Genomic DNA, 26,802 nt, shown 5'->3' with positions numbered 1-26,802 from the left:
CAAACACAAATTCTTTGGTATTATCTTCATTTAATTTGTCTTAAATGAAAAAACACTAAAAGAATTGTCCTATAGCCAAATTGGATATAATTCCACAAAAAAACATAAAAAATGGGGTGGACAACAGTATTGGCACCGTTTGAAAAAATCATGTGATGCTTCTCTAATTTGTGTAATTAACAGCACCTGTAACTTACCTGTGTCATCTAACAGGTGTTGGCAATAATTAAATCACACTTGCAGCCAGTTGACATGGATTAAAGTTGACTCAACCTCTGTCCTGTGTCCTTGTGTGTACCACATTGAGCATGGAGAAAAGAAAGACCAAAGAACTGTCTGAGGACTTGAGAAACCAAATTTTGAGGAAGCATGAGCAATCTCAAGGCTACAAGTCCATCTCCAAAGACCTGAATGTTCCTGTGTCTACCGTGCGCAGTGTCATCAAGAAGTTTAAAGCCCATGGCACTGTGGCTAACCTCCCTAGATGTGGACGGAAAAGAAAAATTGACAAGAGATTTCAACGCAAGATTGTGCGGATGTTGGATAAAGAACCTCGACTAACATCCAAACAAGTTCAAGCTGCCCTGCAGTCCGAGGGTACAACATTGTCAACCCGTACTATCCATCGGTGTCTGAATGGAAATGGACTGTATGGTAGGAGACCCAGGAAGACCCCACTTCTTACCCCGAGACATAAAAAAGCCAGGCTGGAGTTTGCCAAAACTTACCTGAAAAAGCCTAAAACGTTTTGGAAGAATGTTCTCTTGTCAGATGAGACAAAAGTAGAGCTTTTTGGGCAAAGGCATCAACATAGAGTTTACAGGACAAAAAAATTCAAAGAAAAGAACACGGTCCCTACAGTCAAACATGGCGGACGTTCCCTGATGTTTTGGGGTTGCTTTGCTGCCTCTGGCACTGGACTGGTTGACCGTGTGCATGGCATTATGAAGTCTGAAGACTACCAACAAATTTTGCAGCATAATGTAGGGCCCAGTGTGAGAAAGCTGGGTCTCCCTCAGAGGTCATGGGTCTTCCAGCAGGACAATGACCCAAAACACACTTCAAAAACACTAGAAATGGTTTGAGAGAAAGCACTGGAGACTTCTAAGGTGGCCAGCAATGAATCCAGACCCGAATCCCATAGAACACCTGTGGAGAGATCTAAAAATGGCAGTTTGGAGAAGGCACCATTTAAATATCAGGGACCAGGAGCAGTTTGCCAATGAAGAATGGTCTAAAATTCCAGCAGAGCATTGTAAGAAACTCATTGATGGTTACCGAAACCGGTTGGTTGCAGTTATTTTGGCTAAAGGTTGTGCAACCAAGTATTAGGCTGAGGGTGCCAATACTTTTGTCTGGCCCATTTTTGGAGTTTTGTGTGAAATGATCAATGTTTTGCTTCTTGCTTCATTCTCTTTTGTGTTTTTTCATTTAAAACAAATTAAATGAAGATAATACCAAAGAATTTGTGTTTGCAAACATTTTCAGGAAGAAACTGAGTATTATCTGACAGAATTGCAGGGGTGTCAATACTTTTGGCCATGACTATGGGTATATATACATACACACACATACATATATACACACACACACACATATATAAAAAAGGTTTCTTTATTCACAAACTTGTAACATAGAGGATACAAACTTCAGCACAAACCATATTGTGCTGAAGTTTGTATCCTCTATGTTACAAGTTTGTGAATAAAGAAACCTTTTTTTCACAGATTCGGTGAAGCTGGACATTTTATTCTTTTGGATTCTAAACGCCTGGACACAGTGGGTCCGTGCTCCCGAAGCTCAGCTTATGCATCACGGGTGAGCTGGTTCATATTTCTTCTCCTCAAAATCTTACAATGCGCACTAATAGTGCACTGTTGCTAGCTTATTACTTTTTATTAGAGCCGGCGAGCAAGAGCACTGTCACTGTGCATATTGTACAGTGACAAGATTCTACTGAGCATAGGTCAGAATTGACAGACTCATGTTCAGTAGAGCAGGGACTAGTTCAGCACCTGAGATGGAGGTGAATGATGATGCTTTGTCACCCTGTCCTTCAGAAATGCAACAGTAGCCTTAAGGTACCGTCACACTAAGCAACGTCGCCAGCGATCCGTGACGTTGCAGCGTCCTAGGGAGCGATATCGCTGTATTTGACACGCAGCAGCGATCAGAATCCCGCTGTGAAATTGCTGGTCGCTGCTAGAAGGTCTGCACATTATTTGGTCGCTAGGTCGCCGTGTATCGCCGTGTTTGACAGCAAAAGCAAGGATACCAGCGATATTTTACACTGGTAACCAGGGTAAACATCGGGTTACTAAGCGCAGGGCCGCGCTTAGTAACCCGATGTTTACCCTGGTTACCAGCGTAAAAGTTAAAAAAACAAACAGCACATACTCACCAGCGCGTCCCCCAGCCTCTGCTTCCTGACACTGACTGAGCGCCGGCCCTAAACTGAAAGTGAAAGCACAGCGGTGACGTCACCGCTGTGCTGTTAGGGCCGGAGCTCAGTCAGTGTCAGGAAGCGGACGGTGGGGGACGCGCAGGTGAGCATGTACTGTTTGTTTTTTTAACTTTTACGCTGGTAACCAGGGTAAACATCGGGTTACTAAGCGCGGCCCTGCGCTTAGCAACCCGATGCTTACCCTGGTTACCCGGGGACCTCGGCATCGTTGGTCGCTGGAGAGCGGTCTGTGTGACAGCTCTCCAGCGACCAAACAGCGACGCTGCAGCGATCGGCATCGCTGTCGCTATCGCTGCAGCGTCGCTTAATGTGACGGTACCTTTAGAGCTGTGGTTTGGATCACTGTCATATTGATAATGTGCACACCTACCAAGGGTACAGCGTGATGGTAACATCTTCTCTTTCAATTAGGAGTAGTACATCTATGATTCTTATGATATCAATGAAATTTAGCTCCCCTACACCTGCAGTGCTCATGTAGCCCTACATAAGGACACTGCCACCACCATGGTTCACTGTGGGCACTATGCATTTCACTTTGCACTCTTCACCTTTGAGAAGCCATAGAGTTTTTAATCCAACAGTTCCTATAACATTTATTTTTGTCTCATCACTCCGGAATATAGTCACAGTAGTCTTCATATTTTTCAGCATGAACCCTGACAAACTGTAGGTGGTCTTTTTTTGTGTTTTGTGCATGTCCTTTAGAAGAGACTTCCTTCGTGGATGAAACTCATGCATGCCATTGCTCTTCAATGTACTCAATATTGTGTCATAGCTAAAATGGGTTGAGTTTTTTCCTTCTACTTCTTTAGCTAGCTGCAGTGAACTGCATGTTGATTTTCTCCAACTCTTACCAAAAAATGCTCATGTTTAGGTGTTTACTTCAGTGATCGGCGTGATCATCAGTGAGATGGTTGACCTTACATTTTTGTTAAATGTTATTTTTGCTACAGTATTCAGACCGATAAGTAAAGCTTTGCTGATCCTGTAGTCTATACCTTTTATCTCTTAAAAGAAATTATGCTCTTTCTCAGGTCTTGCGACATTTCTCTTCCATGTAGTACCATAGCTGACAGCATGAAAAGGAAAGAGATTTTATTTGTTAAAGAGGTTGTCCACTACATTTTGATTGATGATCTATTTTTAGGAAAGATCATCAATGTCTGATCGGCTGGGATCTGACACCTGGAACCCCTGCTAAAAGATAGATCAATCTAAAGTAGTGGATAACCTCTTTAAGTAATGGCCTTTTAAACACCTGTTTAATAAATAATTAGGTTTAACTGTGGATGAACTCTCTTTAATTAGAATTTTGCAGTCTAAACTTTAGCTTTGCTCCCAAGACTTTCATTGGAGTGTACTCATTTTGCAATATAGTCTTGAATAAGTTTGTTCGTGAAATTACATTTTTTTGGATGTGGAAAATAAATCATGTTTGCAATCAATGGCCCACATTTCTGGGAGCACTTTGTAGAATGGAATGTCATTAAAATGTTGATTCTGAAAGGAAACAAAGGTTTTCTGACAAGTCTGTTGGGGTGTACTCATTTATGCTGAGAGCTGTATTAAATTTTAAAATCAGAAGCATGATTGTAGGTTTCTTGTCCTGTATGTGGGTGGGTTATACCAAGTATCGATTGATTTACTGAAGCTGCCAATACATCAACCTTCTTACTACTGTCGCCAGCCTGGATTAGTGAGATGTTGCCGTCTTTCAGCAGTAGTATTAGTGCCGGCTTATGCAAGCCGTAGAGAGCCTGGCTTATGTTCAGGTGGACCTTAAAGAATCTTAAAGGGGATGTCCTCTACTTTGATACTAATGATCTAACCTAAGTCAACAATATCAGATCTGTGGAGGTCCGACACACAGCACCCCCACCAATCAGCTGTTACTAGTTCTGATGGCAGCCAGATGCATACAGGATGTGGAGTGGAATAGCATGGCCCATATGCTGTGTCGTGGTTGTTGAGGACCTGAAGCAGTTGATCTGTGGGTGGGCCGCATCCCCAAATATCTGAAATTTGATGAGTTATCCAAACGAACAGTCGACACCATCAAAGTAGAGGACAGCCTTTTTATAGAAGCTGGCAGCAGATTACAACTAAAGATCGGAGTTTTGAATTCAAAATCCCCACAACCTTTTTTTTTTTTTTTTTCTTTCCAGTAACATTACATGTGGTTTAATTTTTTTTTCCCCCAAACACTGACATAATTAGACTGTATGCAACTCAAAAAAAATAACACTAAATACATTATACCTACCCTACGAAAAGACACAATATAAAACGTATCTCCTCTTCTGCGGATAGCTTCCAAAAACTCCTGATAGCTTCTTGGTGAGGAATAATAGAGCTGTAACTCATTTACTGGGTTCCTAGGAAAGCAAAGAATGAGGAGAGTAAATGTTTGCCTAGCACGCTACTCACCAGAAAGCTAAATAAATGAGGGAAAAGATCTATTAATTCCAACCAATTTGCAACATCCATCATGGACTGCACCTATTCTAAACAGAAAATGCTGAGAGCTTCTCTAGTAACAGCTCTGGGAATGTCCTTAATTTATGGGATAGACGGCTCGATATCATGTGAAGCTGTTCTCCCATGACACTATGGGCCACATCCATAGCAGAACAGGGCTGCAGAGACGTATTTCTATGTCATCCTTTGTGCTGTTAATGCAAACAAAGGAACGGAAAGTCCCATTTTTGGGGACAAGCCATTCAATTCCTGGTAGCATGAGGAGAGCTGGAAAGTGTGTGCAATACACAATCTCCATGCTGACACCAGTGTCGGCACCGCACTGCTTCCTTGTCTGTGTGGCAATCACACACTGTGATTATCCATGTGGGGGCACTGTGGCTAACACAGCGGGCACGGAGGGCAGCGGTCATGTATTGGGAGGAATGCGATGTAGAAGTGAGAAGCAAGGGCAGCAAACTGCAGAGGTGCATCACTAGACATGCTAGGGCGGCAATAATTATATCATGCATGCTATATGGACTTATGAGAAGAAAAATAATATTTGTGGGTGTGGAATTACATCAACACGAGGAACATGTGGTGCTACTTAGTGTTGGTTAGGCTTATTAGAAGTATCTTTCCCTCATCTAAATCCCCCCACGACCAATAACCAATGTCCTGTGTGACATTTACTTACTTTAAGCTGGTCTCCGTGTATTGCATGGTCACCAGTTGTGTACCATCTTTTCCATCGGTTTTCTGTCATATAAAGTATATATAGATATTAATATAGATTTATAGAGATTATATATATATATATATATATATATATATATATATATATATATATATATATATATTCAAATATATATATATATTTGATTAATTTTCTTGGAATTTGTAACTTTGATAAATCCTGAATCATCAAAGTAGAGATTTAGGAAAAATGTTGACAAATGATGGCCACTAGTAATTGTTGATATGCATGATGTTTAGAGACATTATTCTACCTTAAAGGGGATCTGTCACCCCCTGGATTTGATCTATTGCTATGGGCATTCCAGTAATAGAATGGTTAAACCAGTCTCACCTGTGTGCCTCATAGCTGCGGTGTAGATCTTGAGAAATTTATAGTGTTATATGCTAATGATTTCTCCCAGGCTTCGGGGCGTGCGGTGCCTGGAAGAAATCACTGCCTCCTGACTTCATTATAAAGGCACCCCCTCCCACCAGCGGCACACTGACCTGCTCGGCGCTGTAATCCCGCGTACGTGCCATGCACACGCGCTGTTATGCGCACCCTGTCCGCCCCCTATGGGCAGTGTCTGCACAGGAACAGTGAGCGAGTCACTGCGCAGGAGGAGAGACTCGGAGCCTGCACAAAAGATTAACGCAGACACTGCCCATATTTTAGTAATGCTTTTTAAACTAAATACACATTTAAATTCAAGATAAATACAGGATAAACATTGCAGTATACAAAAAGGTACAATACTAATTAACACCTAATATAAGAGCATGTTTACTGCATACATAGAAAACAAGCAAAAAGAATAGACGCTAGAATACAGAGCCCAGTGATCCTCCCCCTACTCCATAAAGGTATCCTTGATCCCCATAAATGACATGTTTGTAATTAGTACTCAAAGGAAATCTGTCAGTGGGATCAACCCTCCTAAGTAGTCTATACAGGCATGTACCTACAACATGGAACATGGAAGTCTTACTCCACAGAAATCCACCTTTTCTTATATGTAAATGAGCTGTTCCAGGCTGTGGGGAGGAGGCTGCCTGGAAGATAACTCTGCCCCAGAGATTATTACACATGAAGGGGAGTTACCAGTGTGATGTGTGATGGCCGCTCTCTGCTCTACTGCAGAGCTGTGTGTGATACCTCACACATCTGCAGGTTCCTCTCAGCTTCATACACAGAAAGATTACAACCCACCAGTAGAGATGGGCGAACCCAAACAGCAAAGTTCAGCGTCGGAACCAAACACCTACTGTTCAGACATGGACACCGAACATGGACTTCACCAGGAAGTCCGTGTTACTGTTCAGGTTCGACACCCCAAACACCGGGTGTTTGTCGCGCTGTCATGACTGCTTCTGATCGGCTGTGAAATCATCATTGCCGGTCAGAGAGACGCGGTTCACACATTGTCAAAAGACAGTGTGAGCACTCAGCTGTGATCGGAGGTATAAAGCTCATCTCTGGTCACTGGTGTCAGCTAATGGGACTACCGCTCCCATCAGCAGGCGCCTGCTGCCGCTAATAACAGTGAGAGCAGGAGCGGCTGATGGGAGTACTCATCAGCCAGCTTCTGCACTGTAAATAAAAAAAAAAAAAAAAACGGAGTGGGTTTCCCTGTATTTTTGATAACCAGCCAGGCAATACACACAGCTGATGTCGTCCCATCAGCAGACACCAATGACCAGTGGTGAACTTTATACCTCCGATCACAGCTGTGCACTCACGCTGTCTTTTGACAGAATGGGAACTGTGGCTCTCTGTCCGATCAGAAGTGGTGCCTGCCATGCTGTCATGCACATAGCACCGTGACAAACACTGGATGTTCCTGCCCCCCATTCAAGTGAATGGGGTCTGGGTACTGTTCTGGTACCTGAAGTTTTTGTAACTGATCGGCAGAACCCGAACATCCAGGTGTCCACCCATTTATACCCACCAGTAAATAAATAATGTTTACACAATTTGCAGTAATCCTGCATGCAGTTTTATTGCAATGAACCGCTGAGGCTATGTGCACACGTCAGGATTTCTAGCAGAAATTTTTTTGACAAAAAACGAATATTTCTGCCAGAAATCCGCATGCGTTTTTTTACGCCTTTTTTGTGCGTTTTTTCCTAATGCATAGAATTGCGGGAAAAACGCGGAAAATCCGCAAAATTAATGAACAGCATGCATGCAAAAAGCGGCATGCTTTTTTTACCGCGATGCGTTTTTTTCGCGGAAAAAAATGCACCATGTGCACAAAACATGCAGAATGCATTCTAAATTATATTAAAAACGCATGCATTATGCATTCTGAGTTTTTATAGCGTTTTTACCGTGAAAAAACGCGAAAAAAATGCAAAAAAACCTGAACGTGTGCACATACCCTTAATGTAAATGGAATATTCTTGCTACGTGTCAGCTCCAACAAAATAAAAAAAAATAACTAGAAGCCCACGTAGTGCACATTTATCAAATATGCTCACAGGCAACTGGTTCATTTTTCAACTACAATATCTTTTGTAACTTGTTCAAAGTGCAATCTGATCATTTCACCTGCAGGACGCCACGGAGCCGTGTGGAAGAAAGAAGACAGAAGAAAGACTATTAACCCCCTGAGAGCTGGAAGATTACCTGCTATTATTTTTTCCTCAAGATCTATTGCTTTTTTTTTTATATTTCTACCCACTTAGCCACAAGAAGACTTTTTATGCAGGATGAATTGTACTTCTGCATGACACCATTCATATTAACATATATTGTAATATAAAATGGGGAAAAAAATCCATGAGGTTAAATTGAGAAAACACGCAATCTCACAATTGTTTTTTGGGCTTCGTTTTTATGGCATTCATTGTTCTGTAAAAATTACCTGGAAGTAGGTTTATCCTGGTTAGTATGGTCACATCGATACAAAATGTGCATGTTTTTTTTTTTTGTTACAAAATTTTGCCTTTTAAATAATAAAAAAAAAAGCAAAAAAACAAACAACATTAAAATTGATGTTTGTGCTGCCATTTTCCCGAGACCCATAACATTTTCATTTTGTAGTTGATGTCGCTGTGTGAGGGCAACCTGATGCTTTTATTGATGCTATTTTGGGTTTGGATAAGACCTTTAGATTGTTTCTTATTGCATTTTTTGAGGAGTTATGGTGTATTGATTCATTTTTTCTTTACAACATTTACCAATTGGGTGGGTGAATTTTATATTTTGCTAGATCGGACCTTTACGGACACGGTGATACCACGTGTATTATTTTAGTGTTAAAATAAAAATTAAAATCTTTATTTTAAGTGGGCGGAAAAAAAGTGATGCAAATCTATGAGCTTTATTTTTTTTTTCACTTTTTACTGTAATCGTCCCTTTAAAAAGACTTGAAACTGATTGCTTGTACTGTATACAATATACGCTAAAGGGGCTAAAGGTTAACCACTAAGAAATGCGACCTCACCTGCACTGGCCTTGCTTTGTGGGTGATAGGTGTTCGTCTGGACTTTGTTCGTTCAACCTCATGTCTATGGACCCAACCACGAAGTTCTTGGTTTAACCTAATTTAAAGGAAAAAAACAAACATTATTTTGTGAACCCAATTTTATTCATGTATGTAATTTTTGCTAATTGCACATTTCAAACACTGAGAACATGAAAAGCCGCTCACGGAAGATGTATGGTACCAATCAGACACCGTTTATGTTCCCCTGCTTAGTCTGCTACCTATTGCCGGTTCTCTCTAATTTCACTCTTCCCAGACCTGGCTGGGTGCCAAGTGACTCACTCCATTCCCATAGTCCATAGGATGGGACTATAAGCTGATGTATACACAGTCAATTATTTCCCTTTGTTATGTTTGCTGGAATTACGCATGTTATAAATGTTATTACTATGGTGAGCTAAGGTAATTTATTTATTTTTTTTAATATAAAACAAAATAATATACACCCAAATATAAAAATAAATAAAAAATTAAAGTCTGTGTGCAGCATGCATTGCAACAAAACACAATACTCAGAGCCCAGAAGAATCTACCATTGGGTCATCAATCTTTGTAAAAAAACATTCTGTCATTTTGCAAATGAGCAACAGGAAAAGTTCTGCTGTCATCATGGAACTAGTAAGTGGCAGTCTTGTATGGTCCTACTTAGGAACGGATGTATGCAATGGAAAACTTCAGGCGTCCCTCCACCCCTCAGATAAGTCAAATCATAACTCCGAAGGATAGCAACGAAAAAGGCGGCCAAATTCAGACTGCCAGGAGAGAAAAGCTTTTTTAGCTTTGTCTATACAAATATGACAGATCTGGCTAAGAAGAACACTCCACAAATCACATGGATGATCACTCCAAGCATAGCCCCAGACATTCCCAGCCACTGATGGAAAGGACTTGGAAAATCATGTTTCTTACTCCAGCAGATCAGGTCTAATAGTAGGCTAATAGATCTTCCACTATTGTAGGGAAGCAGGGCTGTGGAGTCATTGAGGAGTTGGAGGTTTGGCTTTGGCTACATTCACATTACCGTCGTGCACTGCGAAGTTGCGGCGCACCGACACATACTGTGGAAGCGCAGCACAAAGGGGGCTGCGGATGCTGTTTTTCAACGCATCCGCTGCCCCATTGTGAGGTGGGGGGGGCGGGCACAACACCCCAAAAAACGTTACAAGCAATGTTTTTTGGTGGCGACGGTCCGACGCAAACGTCGCACGGCGGTAGCGACATGTGGCAATGCGTCTCACTGCGTCGCTAATGCAAGTCAATGGAGAAAAAACGCATCCTGCAAGCACTTTTGCAGGATGCGTTTTTCTACAAAACGACGCATAGCGACGTGCAGTGCACGACGCTAGTGTGAAAGTAGCCTTACCGACTCCACAGCCCTGCAGGTAAGGCTTCTTTCACACTTCCGTCTTCCAAATCTGCACAGGAGCCGTCAAGACGTTGAAATGACGGATCCTGTGCAGATTGTGGAAAACGTGTGCACTGGGCCCGTCTTTCTGGCGGACCCGTCGAGGCTATGTGCACCTGCTGTGTATGCGTCTTCGCAGCGGTTTTCCGCTGCGAAAATGCATACACAACACAAACCAGGTTAAAAAAAGAATTTAAAAATCGCAGTATTCTCACCTACCGGCGTTCTCACGCAACCATGCTCCCGGCAGCTAGCATTCCTAGTAATACTTTGCGAAATCTCGCGAGAAGTCACGGGCAGCGCAGAATGCGTTGCTGACCGATTTTCCGACGTGCAGAAAAAATGTTCCTCTGAACGTTTTCTCTGCCCGACAGACCGTTTTTCTACGCAGGATCCAGTGCACGACGGATGAAACAGATGGCCATCCGTCACAATCTGTCGCTAATACAAGTCTATGAATTTTTTTGCAGGATCCTGCATTCTCAAAAATCGACGGATTGTGACGGGAGCTGAAAGACGGAAGTGTGAAAGAGGCCTAAGGCTGTACAAGGGCCACATCCAGTATGTGTACGCGCTTCTACAAGCTACACAATTTAAAGTGAGATTCTGCTGACCTGAGGGTTTCCGTTTGGTTGACATGTGGTCGGCAAGGAGGAGGAGGAATGTAAATCAGTGGATCCTCTTTCACAACCATTAATGCCTTTTCTGTTGACATAGGTTTTTCAAGCCTAAAAGCAAACATTACAATTATTGGCAAAGTGTGGTGATAAAAAAATCCACATAGGACGCCTCATGAGCTAAAGGTGGACAATCCGTCAATATCTCACAAACAAATTGAGGGAATTTATCAATTCGAGGTTCAGATGCAAGTCTATAACATATAACCAACTGGAATAAGGTGTGCCAATATTTTTAGGACTGACAGGTTTTTATACTAGAAATAAACAAATTGGAAGAGCGTGGTCCAGCACCACGTCATTGGCCTGTGACCAGCGGGAAGGAGCTCTGAGTAGCGCCTCCTACCTTCTGATTTGTAGTTCCTCAGCAACGTCTCGCAGTTCTTCTGTCCGGACAAGGCTGCTGCACCAGGATTCTGCAAACTAAATTGCTCATTTCTACTTTCAACTAGTTTGTGATTTCATTTTTCTTCCACGAGCCATACATTTTTTTTTATTTTCCAGCCACGTAGACATATGAGGGTTTGGTTTTTGAGGGACGAGTTGTAGTTTTGAAGGACATAAATTATTTTACCAAATGAGGCACTGGAAAATGGGAAAAACTGCAGTGAAATGTCAGAAAAAAATGCAATACTGCCATTGTTTGGGGGATTTTGTTTTTACAGAGTTCATCGTCTTAGGGCAAGCACGATTACTGCGATTTTAAATTTGCATATTTCAATTTAGTGGTGAAAAAAAGTTCTAATATTTATGTACGGTATATAAAAATAAATTAGGGCTGTGCAGCCATTTTCTGAGATCAGTTATGTTTTGATTTATCCATCTACAGAGCTATGTACAGTGCCTACAAGTAGTATTCAACCCCCTGCAGATTTAGCAGGTTTACACATTTGGAATTAACTTGGCATTGTGACATTTGGACTGTAGATCAGCCTGGAAGTGTGAAATGCACTGCAGCAAAAAAGAATGTTATTTCTTTGTTTATTTTTTTTTTTTTAAATTGTGAAAAGTCTTTTCAGATGGTCATTTATTATTCAACCCCTCAACCCACCAGAATTCTGTTTGATTCTCCTAAAGTATTAAGAAGTAGTTCAGGCACAAAGAACAATGAGCTTCACATGTTTGGATTAATTATCTCTTTTTCCAGCCTTTTCTGACTATTTAAGACCCTCCCCAAACTTGTGAACAGCACTCATACATGGTCAACATGGGAAAGACAAAGGAGCATTCCAAGGCCATCAGAGACAAGATCGTGGAGGGTCACAAGGCTGGCAAGGGGTACAAAACCCTTTCCAAGGAGTTGGGCCTACCTGTCTCCACTGTTGGGAGCATCATCCGGAAGTGGAAGGCTTATGGAACTACTGTTAGCCTTCCACGGCCTGGACAGCCTTTGAAAGTTTCCTCCCGTGCCGAGGCCAGGCTTGTCCGAAGAGTCAAGGCTAACCCAAGGACAACAAGGAAGGAGCTCCGGGAAGATCTCATGGCAGTGGGGACATTGGTTTCAGTCAATACCATAAGTAACGTACTCCACCGCAATGGTCTCCGTTCCAGACAAGCCCGTAAGGTACCTTTACTTTCAAAGCGTCATGTCAAGGCTCGTCTACAGTTTGCTCATGATCACTTGGAGGACTCTGAGACTGACTGGTTCAAGGTTCTCTGGTCTGATGAGACCAAGATCGAGATCTTTGGTGCCAACCACACACGTGACGTTTGGAGACTGGATGGCACTGCATACGACCCCAAGAATACCATCCCTACAGTCAAGCATGGTGGTGGCAGCATCATGCTGTGGGGCTGTTTCTCAGCCAAGGGGCCTGGCCATCTGGTCCGCATCCATGGGAAGATGGATAGCACGGCCTACCTGGAGATTTTGGCCAAGAACCTCCGCTCCTCCATCAAGGATCTTAAGATGAGTCGTCATTTCATCTTCCAACAAGACAACGACCCAAAGCACACAGCCAAGAAAACCAAGGCCTGGTTCAAGAGGCAAAAAATCAAGGTGTTGCAGTGGCCTAGTCAGTCTCCTGACCTTAACCCAATTGAAAACTTGTGGAAGGAGCTCAAGATTAAAGTCCACATGAGACACCCAAAGAACCTAGAGAACTTGGAGAAGATCTGCATGGAGGAGTGGGCCAAGATAACTCCAGAGACCTGTGCCGGCCTTATCAGGTCTTATAAAAGACGATTATTAGCTGTAATTGCAAACAAAGGTTATTCCACAAAATATTAAACCTAGGGGTTGAATAATAATTGACCCACACTTTTATGTTTAAAATTTATAAAAATTTAACTGAGCAACAAAACTTTTTGGTTTGTAAGATTTATGCATCTGTTAATAAATCCTGCTCGTTTGAAGTTTGAAGGCTCTAACTTATTTGCATCTTATTAAACCTGCTAAATCTGCAGGGGGTTGAATACTACTTGTAGGCACTGTAAGTGCTTGTTTTTGTGTGGTAACAGGACATTTTTATTGATAGTTTGGGGTTCCTATGAGGTTTTTATTTTGTTTTGTTGTGTTTTTGAGGGGAAATGCAGCAACTGGAAAACAGCTATTCTGGAGTTTTGAATTTTTTAATCCATATAAATAAATGTTATAATATTCAGAGTTCATACTTTTACAGACATGGAGATATTTAAAAAAAAAAAGTAAGTTCTTGTTTAGAATTTTCATCTTTTCTTTTTAAACTTGGCATACACGTGGACCTTCACAAGCCCTTTGATTGCTATGGCAACCATTCGCACGCAGCAATTATGTTGTGGGGGAGGCCGATAAGCACCCAGAATATCGTAACCTCAAGGCCGCACACCATAAATGCCGCCATCAGAGAGGAACATTAGAGATTTAGCTCAGAGCCAATCACTGCTACGCTATGAAGACATCAGCTGTATAGCACAGTCGGCATCTGCAGGGTATAGTGCATGCTCAGCTCCCGAGTATCCCCAAAGCCTTCAAACATTCATGGCAGCCCCAACACAATACAGTATCTCCACAGCTGCTCACACAATAGTATGGGGTCCCCACACCACATTATGGTGGCCTAGTGAGGGGCTGTAGGTTCATCATACTTGTGTGATCTCATGATGTCACTGTGATCGCTTAGCAGAGACCGTGTCACATAAACTAAGTGATGGAATAGGGAAGCTTCGCATTCCATCATTGTATTCACTGGCGTCTACGTCCTGAAGATGCAGATACCGGTGAGATTGAGACCCCGAGCAAAGTGTGGCCTCATGTTGTCCGATGCTACTGTATTCAGCCTTTTGCCTGTCCCAGCCCCCAAAATGGCTAAGAGCAGCTAAAGGGTTGGATGTGGATAATGGACTGCGCTTGGCCAGGTATGAGTTACACAAATGGGTTATAGGATCATGGTACACTACAATTGTATATCTATACCTAAGGGCAAGGTATAAGTACAAACCCAGTGTAATCACAGTATAATATTTAATGGGGGAAGAAACTATAAAATGTGGATAAATATGTAGAAGTCTCCACATAGGAATACACTCTACTTAGGCTGGTTTCACATTTGCGTTTTTTGCCGCTGCGTTTTAGCGCAAAAAAACGCATGCGTTTTTTTCCCTATATTTAACATTAAAAACGCATGCGTTTTTTTTGGACGCGTTTGGCCGCGTTTGACGACGCATGCGTTTTTTCTATGCTTGCGTTTGGTTGCAGAAATGCAACATGTAGTAATTTCTAGAGGCGTTTTTTTGCCGCAAAAAACCGCATGCTTTTTTTGCGGCAAAAAAACGTATTGATGTCTATGTAAACGCATGCGTTTTTTAGCACATGCGTTTTGTTGCGTTTTTGAACGCATGCGTTTTTATTAAGATAACAATGTCTAGACACTGATAAGGGAGGGTGTGGACAGTTGCAGGTCACTTGTCACCAGACTCTGAAGCCGAAGACACCCTGACAGGACACATCTTGGAGGAAAAGACTCTGAACAATGTGAGTATATCCTAGCCAATGCCTTTATTTTCTATTTTCTGTCTCTACATGTCCTAATTTCTGCCATTTTTTAATTTCTACATGCATCAGAATGTCATCTTCGGATTCTTCGTCTGGTGAGGAGTTTCAGCCACGTCAGTCGGAAGTGGAGCATGTCAGTGAGGTGAGTATTTGCCTCGTCAGATTGGTAAGTATTCACTGTCAGATCGACACATGTGACAATTTGATTTTTCCTTTTTTTAGAGCTCTTCTACTGCGGCAGAGACAGGGATGGAGCAGCGGAGTCAAGGTCCGGTGGGAAGGCGGCAGCGGGTACGTATACAAGGCTGACTGTCCTCAGTGTAATATTCTTGAATCTTCCTTTCTTTCCACTCGTATTTCTAAACTTTTTCCTTCTGGAATCCTTTTGTATCTTGACTTTCCTATTCATGCCATTTCTCAGCATCTTTTTTTCTTTCTTTTCCTTATGTAATTGAGCAAACTTTAATGACTTTCTTTATCTTTTAGGTTTCACAACGGGACCATAACCTGATAGACAATGACCTACTCATCACCCTGGTCCAGGAGCGAGTCCCGTTGTGGGACAGCCGGGATCCACTGCACTCTAACAACACCACGATACGGCGGTTGTGGATTGAGGTGGCCCAAGCGATGTGGGATGGCTGGGACAACGCCACGACACGGGTCCGAAATGCATTTGGTAAGTATTGCACTGTAGTGTGAAGCAGCAGAGACCTTGGTCGTGCTCACTCAACTCTGTGTGATGAAAGAAACTCTACGGAGTTTCTCTCATCACACACAGTTGGATGAGCACGGCTAAAAGTCCATTTTCTGACCATAAGGTTTTTGGGTTTTTTTAACAGTGGACAAAGTAAAAACACGTTGGCGTTCGATGAAGGACCGCTTCAACAAGGACCTGCGTGAAGAGAGTCGTGTTCCCAGTGGTTCAGGAGCAAGGATCAGACGATACAAATACCATCGAGTATTGGCATTTCTAAGACCGGTCCTTGCCCAGAGAACGTAAGTATTTATCACGTGCATTAGGTTGTATTGTATTGCCATAATCTGTATTTTTAAATTCCACAGGATTTTGCGTCTGGTTAATTTTTGGTATTAATTTTCTTTTTCCTTTTTTCACAGCACATACAGCACGACTGTCGGCCCAGGTTCTGGAGCGGTCCTTCATCCGACAGCCACGGACCCATCCCAGCCATCCAGCAGCGCAGCAGCAGGTGGACCTTCCACACTAACTGGAGACCAGGGAGCTGGTCCATCAGGTCTTCCCCTTTCGCAGTCCTCTTCCACTGCCCCCTTTTTTTGGGGCACATCCCGGCAGCGGCAGAGGGCTTTGGACAGGTCACTCATGCCCGAGTTTTTGCACTTGAGCTCGGTTTTACACGAAGCAATCAAGGCTTTAGGTGACCGAATGGATGTTTCACATAACATCTTGAATGACCGTATCCAGGAGGTCACCAAAAGCTTTGATCAAGTTAAAGCTGACCTCCAGAGGCCAGCTCATCATTTTTTTTAACCAAATTGAGCAGGGCATGTCGGAAAACCTTACTCCTGATCTCCAGCTGAGTGTAATGCATTCCTGCAATGCTGCGTACGTGCAGGCTATGCAGCAGAGTCGGTATTTCCAGCAGACAGTGGCGGCATATCCAACTGTGCCTTCACTGTCTCGATTAACCTCAATGCCGACCTCTGCTGCATACCACTGCACGGCCACCACTATTCCTTCCACAGGCGGACTCCACTACAGCGCCAGCACCATGACGAATGCAGTTGGACATCCCACCGACACCACAGTGACAACCGCTGATCCTGCTTGGACCTCCTCCACTGACACCACGATGCAGCAGGACCCTGGCATGGCTTTCCGGACCGCCCCCACCACGATGCAGCAGGACCCTGGCATGGCTTTCAGGACCGCCCCCACCACGATGCAGCAGGAAAGTGGCATGGCTTTCCAGACCGCCCCCACCACGATGCAGCAGGACTCTGGCATGGCTTTCCAGACCGCCCCCACCACGATGCAGCAGGACCCTGGCATGGCTTTCCGGACCACCCCCACCACGATGCAGCAGGACCCTGGCATGGCTTTCCGGACCGCCCCACCACGATGCAGCAGGACCGTGGCATGGCTTTCCAGACCGCCCCCAGCACGATGCAGTAGGACCGTGGCATGGCTTTCCAGACCGCCCCCACCACGATGCAGCAGGACCGTGGCATGGCTTTCCAGACCGCCCCACCACGATGCAGCAGGACCCTGGCATGGCCGTCCGCTCGCCAATCGCTATGGACTGTGACACAGTGCAGCCGGACCCTGACAGGTCACCCGCCACGGCATATGAGCCCACCAAGACATCCCACAACCAGGCAAAGCCAAAAAAAAAAACAGAATAAAAAAAAAACCAGAGGACTCTTAGCATTCCTCCCCCTTCACCTACCAATGTGTCTGTAATGTCAGTTTTGTCTCACCCTTCCAGTGCGTCTCAAGCCTCTCATGTGTCAAGCCCTATCCCCGAACTTCCAGACCCTTATAGTTTCATTGCCCCTTCTGTAATGATCTGGTGGCCTAGGAGCAGCATAAGACGTACTCTGGAGAAGGTGGTATCTGTACTGACCGCGGACCCTGAACTCAACACCGCAACTAGAAGTAGCCGTGGGATGTACCTACTGATCCTAGACACCTCGACACAGCCGGAGGACTAATTAACCCTATAGATAGAAAAGGGAAAACTACCTCGCCTCAGAGAAAATTCCCAAAGGATAGGCAGCCCCCCACAAATATTGACTGTGAGAGGAGAGGAAAAAACATACACAGGCTGAAAACAGGATTTAGCAAAGGAGGCCAATCTAGCTAAATAGGAAAGATAGGACAGAGAACTATGCGGTCAGTATTAAAATGCTAGGAAATATCCACCACAGAAAATACAAAAACTCCACATCTAACTAAAGACATGGAGGGTATATCTGCCTCTCCAGAGATTCCAGCCGGACTGCATAAATCCTTACACAGATTAAGCTGGACAAGAAAAAACATGAAATGCACTGAACAATGAGGCCCACAAAATGTGGGCTGCAAAACAAGCAGGACTTATCTTGGTGAAAAGACCAGGAAGCAGGAGAAACCATGAAGGGATGTGAATCCTCCAGAAACAATGGACAACTGGCACTGACTAAAGGGTGAGGCCAGCTAAATAGCCCAGTCCAGAGTGGACACACCTGATAACTGCTGTGAAGGACAGACAGCAGCGCTACCACTTATAACCACCGGAGGGAGCCCAAGAACAGAATTCACAACACCCTTCTCCTGCCACCTCTGCATCGTCCACGGTTAGCCAGGCCTCCGTTCTTCACACCCCCCGCTTACATCACTCTACCCCAAGCCGGCGCAGTAAAAAATAATTTTTTTCAGTTGTTAAATAAATAAAAAAAGTTTGATTTGCCACAATTATGTTTGGTTTATTGTGTCTATGGCTGCCGGCAACACACACCGTGCGTTAAGAAACGTCGCCAGTAGGGTTGATCTAAACTGATCGGCCAATTTCCATAGTAGCCGATTTTTGGCAAAGTCGGTTTTCGTGAAACCCGACCAGATACTGTAAACCATGTCATATCCCCCTTTTTTTTGCATATTCAACACTACTGTTAGTAGTGTGTATGTGCAAAATGTTGGCGCTGTAGCTATTAAATTTAAGGGTTAAATTGCGGGAAAAATTGGCGTGGGCTCCCGCGCAATTTTCTCCGCCAGAGTAGTAAAGCCAGTGACTGAGGGCAGATATTAATAGCCAGGAGAGGGTCCATGGTTATTGCACCCCCCCCCCCCCCCTGGCTACAAACATCTGCCCCCAGCCACCCCAGAAAAGGCACATCTGTAAGATGCGCCAATTCTGGCACTTGGCCACTCTCTTCCCATTCCCGTGTAGCGGTGGGATATGGGGTAATGAAGGGTTAATGTCATCTTGCTATTGTAAGGTGGCATTAAGCCAGATTAGTAATGGAGAGGCGTCAATTATGACACCTATCCATTATTAATCCAATTGTATGAAAGGGTTAAAAAAACCACACACATTATTAAAAAGTATTTTAATGAAATAAACACACAGGTTGTTTTAATATTTTATTGCTCTCTCAATCCACCTGAAGACCCTCGCTCTGTAACAAATGAAAAATAATAAACCAACAATATACATACCTTCCGATGATCTGTCACGTCCCACGGGGTAAATCCATCTGAAGGGGTTAAAATATTTCACAGGCAGGAGCTCTGCTAATGCAGCTGTGCTCGTGCCTGTAAAAAAACCCGGGGAATGAAGGTAATGTAGGTCAATGACCTGTATTTACCTTCATTCGCGGTGATGCGCCCCCTGCTGGATGTCCCTCGAACGTGGGAAAATATTCAGAAAAGTTACCAGGCTCGAGGTCATATGAGGACATCCAGCAGGGGGCGCATCACCGCCACATGTCAAGCCACATGTCCGTGGTGGGTACGGGTATAAACTCATCCCGGAGTACATTCCACAAAGCCTGGCAGGTGTCCGCAACTATTCCGGACAGGGTGGATATTCCAAGCCGGTATTGGAAGTGGAGGGATGATAAACTCTCTCCGGTTGCCAGAAATCTGTAAGAAAAACAGAAATAAAAAACATTACAATCTATTCTATTTATGGTGTGTTTACGCTAAAGAAAGATAGGTAAATAGCCAAAACATACATGTGTGAAAAAAGACTGTCATTGGGTTTAGATTTGTAACGTACCTTAAAGTAACCAGCAGACGTTCCTCCGGTGGAATCGCTCTACGGAGCTGGGTGTCCTGTCTCCGTATGGTTCCTTGGACACGAGCAAGCAAATCCCGGAACGAGTCTTGCGACATCCTTGTGTATTCCTGGAATTTCTCCGGGTTGGCATTAAGCTCGGCATAGAGTGTGTGATAGGCTCCACAGCTCTCACGTAGTTCGATAATGGGGTGCCTCCAAAAACGCCTACGATGTCTCCTCCATCTTTGGCGATTTCTGTCTTGCTCCCAAGCGAAAGCACAGGCAAGAAACATTTTGAAGCTGAAATCCAGGTTGAAATAAAAGCTCTCCATGCGAAGATCCATCATGACACAGAATACAGTAGCAAACTGTTAAAATTTCAGTAGCCCTAGGGTCTAGAGAGATCACAACATATACGCCCTCTTTAGTCCCATTGGCGGTGTCTGGTTATCTTGATTTTTCTCTTGTGAAATTTCTCTGCATGGGAAAAAAAACGCAAACGCAGGAAAAAACGCATATAAACGTGGCAAAACGCCGTATTTTTTTTACCGCATGCGAAAACGCATGCGTCTAAAAAAACGTGGCATTTTGCCGTGTTTACATGCGTTTTTTCACCACCTGCGTTTGCGTTTGAAACGCTGCGTTTTTAAATGCAAATGTGAAACTAGCCTTAGATGGGGAAAAAAAAAAAAATGGACAGCAAGTAAACATACAGTCTGTCACTGAACCCCAAATTCATCTGTCCCTTCCTTCCCGCAGGAGCAGACATCCTGAAATTTGATGTGGCACCCATACTCCTCGACGGCTTTCCCTAGACAACCTTGAACAATCTCTAAACCAAAGCTGACTAATATGCACTGGTGAAAATGGTAATACATCAATGCGAACCATCCTCATATGATCAGTCACTGATCTAGAGAGTGTACACAAGTGGATTCAGCATTCGCAATACTGCTATCATCACAATATCACAATCCAATAAGCCACTTGACATTGCTCTTCTCAATTTAGACCAAGTCTTGGGGCTAGAGTGGGTGGAGGCTAAGAAAAAAATATATCATTTATCGGTTTAAGCCAAGGTTCGCATATGCTAATGCTTATTGCCATTTAATATGCAAATTGCCTCTTCAGAGAAAAAGAGGACTTGAACTCTATAGCGCCACCTATCAGAAGTAGCGATCCTACAAGTCACAATCAACCCTTTTTCCATTTACCACTTTTTAAAATGTGATATTGTGGTTATTCACCCCATTCTGCCCTTTTCTAAAGAGGGTGACTAAAGTCCCCTTTTTTCTGCAAAAGTGAATGATTTGAGGAGTTGGGCTGTGACCACCACCTATTGTCAATCACACGTTTCTGTGTTATTTAGCCATATAATTGTTACATTTCATTGTAATCCGGCCTGTGATAAAGAATATTATTACAGAAAAGGAATAATCAGCCTAATAAAAGGCTTTGTGGCCACAGTGAAATTGTTAATAGTCAAGATTAAATACAGAAAATAGGACATGGAAGAAAAAACAACTCTCACCAATATTTTGTAGCAAATACATTTAACATAAAAACGCCATTTAAACAAAACACCATTTTTATACATACAGCTTTGCTTAAGGTTTGAAAAATATATACAAAAAAATCACTAAATTAAATTACCCTAAGTCACGGGCGGAAATTTCTCGGTCCTTCATATTTATTTTACCAGGTGAAAATTCAAGCAAGTGTCTACTACTTGGGCGAACAGGGCTCACCTCCACATCAAAGGGACCTGGACTAGACTCCAATATACTACAGAAAAAGCAAAATATTAAACATTGCTTTAAAGAGAAAAAAGGGAACACAAAAATAAACAAATATTTTTCGTAGAAATCCTGCACAGATTAAAGTGGTCAACCTCTTGATAGCCTATTTTTTTGGAGGCTGCAGAACAACTGAAGAGGTGGTACACAATCTGTTTCTCATGAGCAGAGCCAAGGGGAGAGGCTCCTGCTGCAGCCATTTGTCTCACCATCAGACACAGAACAACAGGAGAGGGGCATAGCTGAGATCCATGGACAGATTTTTCTGTTGTAACTATAAGCACATGCACCAAGTGCAATACACTGAAATCTCAGCGGTGGCCATGCTACGACTTAACTTTTATAGGTTGTGTTCTACACCTGGCTAAGACTTGCCCATCCCACATTACTTACCTTAGAGGGTTAAAATTAATCATTAAGAAAGCAGCCAACATCATAAGACAGACGGCTCTTCTCTTTGGAGCAGTTACTTTAAGCTTCTGATTCTGCAGGGAGACAAACATTTTTGAGAAAATATTCATGGCTATACCATTATACCATTAGATTTTGTAGATATTTTACGAACTGTCTGAAAGGACCCTAAAAACAGAAGAAATAGCAAATTACAAAAAGGACATAAAAAAGTTGGATTGTAAAAAGGCCATAATGCGTCACCCATAAATTCACCGTTAGGCTACGTTCACACAACATTATTATTGGTACAAGTGCTGTTCGTGGAAGACAACAATTGGGATTTTTTTTTTGTTCATAGACCAAGTGCCGATGTTAAAAATAAATAAAAACTTGCAGTATGCATTGGTTTCTTCAGTATGTTGGAAGTCTTTGGATATGCAAAAGAATAAAACGGTAGTTAGACCTACCGGTAATTGTATTTCCAGGAATCCATCCTGACAGCACCATGGAGGACGTCCTTCTTATCCATAGAGGGACAGGAAACCACGAGAGTTTAAAAGGACCCTCCCCCTACCACCCTTCAGTGATTTTTCAAAGTAACGCCTCTGGATGGATGCAAAAAGAAAATTTTATTTGAACACACACAAATGGTATACAAATGTTACATCACATAGGTATGAAGTGTTCTTGAAATAGGGTGGGAACTAACAGTGCTGTCAGGATGGATTCCTGGAAATACAATTACCGGTAGGTCTAATTACCAATTACCGTTTTCCAGGTCACCACCTGACAGCACCATGGAGAAGTACCAAAGGAGGTTTTGGTCCTAGGGTGGGACTACAGCTTGAAGCACCTTCCTGCCGAAAGCTAACAGATGACACTACATCTAGTTTGTAATGCTTAGAGAAGGTACTGAGACTAGACCAGGATGCAGCCCTGCAGATCTGTTCTGCCGAAGCCCCTCCTTTCTCTGCCCACGAAGCGGCCATAGCCCTGGATGAATGAGCTTTAAGACTATGTGGAGGACTCTTTCCCTGAGCCTGATAAGCTAGGCTAATGGTGGACCTAATCAATCTCGCAATGGTAGATTTTGATGATTTTTTCCCCCTTTATTTGGACCCCTATAAAGGACAAACAAATTACTATCCTGTCTCCAGGTCCTAGTTGCCTCCGGGTACTTAAGTACTATCTCACTAACATCCAAGTTATGGAAAAACCTCTCTTTCTGGTTTTTAGGATGCTGGCAAAATGACGGAAGCACTACCTCTGGATTTATAGTTGAATCGGAGACCACTTTAGGAAGAAAAACTGGATCAAGTTTTAAGACCAGTCTATCTTCAAAAACCTGCAAATAGGGGTTCTGAGTTGATAGAGCCTGAAGCTCTCCTAGTCTTTTAGCGGACGTAATGGCTACCAAAAAAAGCGGTTTTGAGAGAGAGATTACCAATCTCTATATCTTCTGCTAGATCAAACGGACCTTTACACAACTCGTTAAAGGGAACCTGTCACCCCCCCAGGCGTTTTTAACTAAAAGAGCCACCTTGTGCAGCAGTAATGCTGCATTCTGACAAGGTGGCTCTTTTAGTTCTGGGTGCTGTAACTGCCGAAATAATCAGTTTTATTATTTGGCCAAAATACCTTTTCTTCAGTCAAGGAGGCAGGCCTTCCCCCCTGCTGCAGACGCCACACTTCCGTCAGTCATGTCTTCTTGGCGCCGCCTCCTCACCGCTGGTTTGATATGATCAGGCGCCTGCGCTCTTTTCTCCTGCCTTGGGCAGGCGCAGTGACCGCTGCCGTCTGTCCTCATATGCAGTCCAGCTGACTGCGCCTGTGCGGCCGCCCTGCCTGTGAATCCCCGCCCCGTAGTATGAATAAATCATAAGACATTGCGGGGCTGGGATTCACAGGCAGGGCAGCCGCACAGGTGCAGTCAGCTAGACTGCATATGAGGAGAGAGGATGGGCAGCGCTCACTGCGCCTGCCCAAAGCAGGAGAAAAGAGCGCAGGCGCCGGCTGATTTCAAAACAGAGGTGAGGAGGCGGCGCCCGGAGCCAAGAAGACATGACTGACGGCTGTGTGGCGTCTGCAGCAGGGGGGAAAGGCCTGCCTCCTTGACTGAAGAAAAGGTATTTTGGACAAATAACAAAACTGATTATTTCGGCAGTTACAGCACCGAGAACTAAAAGAGCCACCTTGTCAGAATGCAGCATTACTGCTGCACAAGGTGGCTCTTTTAGTTAAAAACGCCTGGGGGGGGGGGGGGGGGGTGACAGGTTGCCTTTAAGGATCAGGTTAAGATCCCAGGGAGGGACAGTCTTCCTAATTAAGGGTTTTAACCTTTGAACGGCTCTGAAGATTTGGCCTATCCATGGGTGGGAAGCCAGGGACGAATCAGAATACACTGAGGGCCGCTAACTGGACCCTCAGAGTACTAGGTCGAAGACCTTTCTCAAATCCCTGTTGTAAAAAATCAATTATTTTGGGAATGTCAGGATGGTCAGTATCAACTGCTGTGTCTCCAGAGAAACTGCAGAATTTTTTCCATACTTTTAAATAAATCACGGAGGTCACTGGCTTTCTACTTGCTTGAAGAACGGAGATGACTTCGTCTGAGAGCCCTCTTGCTTTCAGGATCTGGCGTTCAGGATCCAAGCTGCTAATTGGAGGCTCTCTGGATTCTGGTGTAGAACCGTACCCTGAAGAAGTAAATCTTTTCTTTTTGGCAGGAGGAAGGGTTCTTCTATTGACAATTTTCTTAGTAAGGGAAATCAGCTCCTCTTGGGGCAAGACGGGAGCCACTAGAATTACCTGAGCTCTGTCCTCGTATATTTTCCTGAGGATCCTTGGGATCAGTGTGAGAGGGGGGGAAAGCATGTAACAGACCCCTGCTCCATGACAGAGAGCATCTACCCCCACAGGGTTTTCCCAAGGGTTCAGAGAGTAAAAGGTTCTGACTTTTGAATTCCGTCTTACCACGAATAAGTTTACCTCTGGTGTTCCCCAGCGTTGGCACAGCTCGCTGAATACTTCGTTGTTTAGCTCCCATTCAGTCGCTGATAGCTTTTCCCTGCTCAGAAAGTCTGCGACCTGGTTCTCCGTGCCCTTTAGATGCACTGCTGAAATTGAAAGGACAGATCCTTCCGCCCATCTGAAAATCCAATCCGCCAGATTCTATAATCTTGGATGTCTCGAGCCTCCTTGATGCTGCAGGAAAGCAACCGTGGTTGTGTTGTCTAATAGAATCTTTAGGTGTTTGTTTTTCAGCAAGGTCTGTGCTGAATAAAGGACCTTCCAAAACGGATGTAGTTCTCTGAAGTTCGAAAGAAATTCTTGCAGTCTTCCAAACTCCATTGCCCCTGGTAGTATCTTCCAAGGACCTGACCACCCCAACCTTGTTGGCTTGCGTCCGTGGTTATCATGACTGCATCCATGAAACACCGACCTCAAGATTTCTGGGGATGGTCCACCAATGTAGAGATCGTCTGACCTGGTGGGATAAACGGAATTCTTTGTCCAGCGAGTTCTGCCTTCTGTCACAGGAAGCGAGAACCGCCCTCTGTAGCTAACGGGCATGAAACTGGCTCCAACTGACATAGGGAATACAGGCTGTCATTAACCCGAGGATCATCATTGCATCTCTGATGGAGACCAGACTTCTTGAAAAATGATGAATCCGGTTTATTAAAATCGGTCTGCTTCCCATCTGGAAAAAACGATTTCCTGACGCTTGAGTCCAGGATGACTCCTAGAAATTTTATTCTTGGTTTGGGAGTCAGGTCTGACTTTCACCAGTTCACTACCCATCCCAACTTCTGCAGCGTGGAGATCACCAGTTGACAGTTGATTCTGAGCTGACTTACTGAATCTGCCACTATCAGGAAATCGTCTAAATAGGGTACTATCGTGATGTCTCAATTTCTCCATTCTTACCCCTGATGAAGCCACTGCTGTGGTGACACGCGTTGGGTCTCTGACCCTCTCTGGACCCCCCAATTCAGTTTGCATATTTTTGGGCATGCCTAAATGATAGTCCTAATACGAAAAATTATCTTTCCTATCTTTCTATTTGATTAATAATATTTTTGGAGCTACAGGTCATTCTTGGGTGTGCAGTTGTAGCTGATATGCCACACAGAGGAATCCGGCTGGTCATTTTTTTGCTTTCTCTTTATCTAGTATTGTACTAGGTTTGGTATTTGTTTGACAATAACAATTGATCTTGCCATATATGCCATTACTTGTCCTCATAAGCATCATAGGACTCTGTTATATATATATATATATATATATATATATATATATATATATATATATATATATATATATATATATATATTTTTATTTTTTTTTTCTTTTCCTGGGATTGTTTTGATAACCTATCTTGGGGGTATGTGTGTTCTTCTGTCAAGCATGTTTGTTATTATAATAGACTGACTTATATTTTTCTCATTTTCCTCTATGTAACCTGCACTTGCTCATTACATGAGGTTTGTTACATATTGTATACTGTCTTTGCTATTTTTTTAGTATTGCAATATCAACAATATTGTAGGTTTGGTCCTAGGGGGGGTCTACCTCTTAATGGGGTTTGTTGTCTATTGTTTTTAAATGTTTTTATCGATTCTTGTGTGTTTTGGACTTTAATAAATAAATATTCAAA

General features: G+C 43.4%; 1 protein-coding gene across 4 annotated transcripts in view; it reads right to left on the bottom strand.

The window, feature by feature from the left end:
* Positions 1-26,802, bottom strand: part of ATF6 (activating transcription factor 6) — a 169,701-nt gene that overhangs the window by 67,324 nt on the left and 75,575 nt on the right. For all 4 annotated transcript variants that reach the window (XM_077276992.1, XM_077276991.1, XM_077276993.1 and 1 more), the window contains 6 exons: positions 22,143-22,234; positions 21,607-21,738; positions 11,176-11,289; positions 9,115-9,211; positions 5,625-5,686; positions 4,731-4,842 (listed from right to left, as the gene is read on the bottom strand). In XM_077276992.1, coding sequence (XP_077133107.1) covers positions 4,731-4,842; positions 5,625-5,686; positions 9,115-9,211; positions 11,176-11,289; positions 21,607-21,738; positions 22,143-22,234 — 609 coding nt within the window. The remainder of the gene's footprint in view (positions 1-4,730; positions 4,843-5,624; positions 5,687-9,114; positions 9,212-11,175; positions 11,290-21,606; positions 21,739-22,142; positions 22,235-26,802) is intronic.

This window comes from Ranitomeya variabilis, chromosome 8 (assembly GCF_051348905.1).
Source record: "Ranitomeya variabilis isolate aRanVar5 chromosome 8, aRanVar5.hap1, whole genome shotgun sequence".
In the NCBI taxonomy this organism is placed as follows: domain Eukaryota; kingdom Metazoa; phylum Chordata; class Amphibia; order Anura; family Dendrobatidae; genus Ranitomeya; species Ranitomeya variabilis.
Note: the sequence above shows the minus strand (reverse complement) of the source record. Positions and strands in the feature narration are given on the sequence as shown.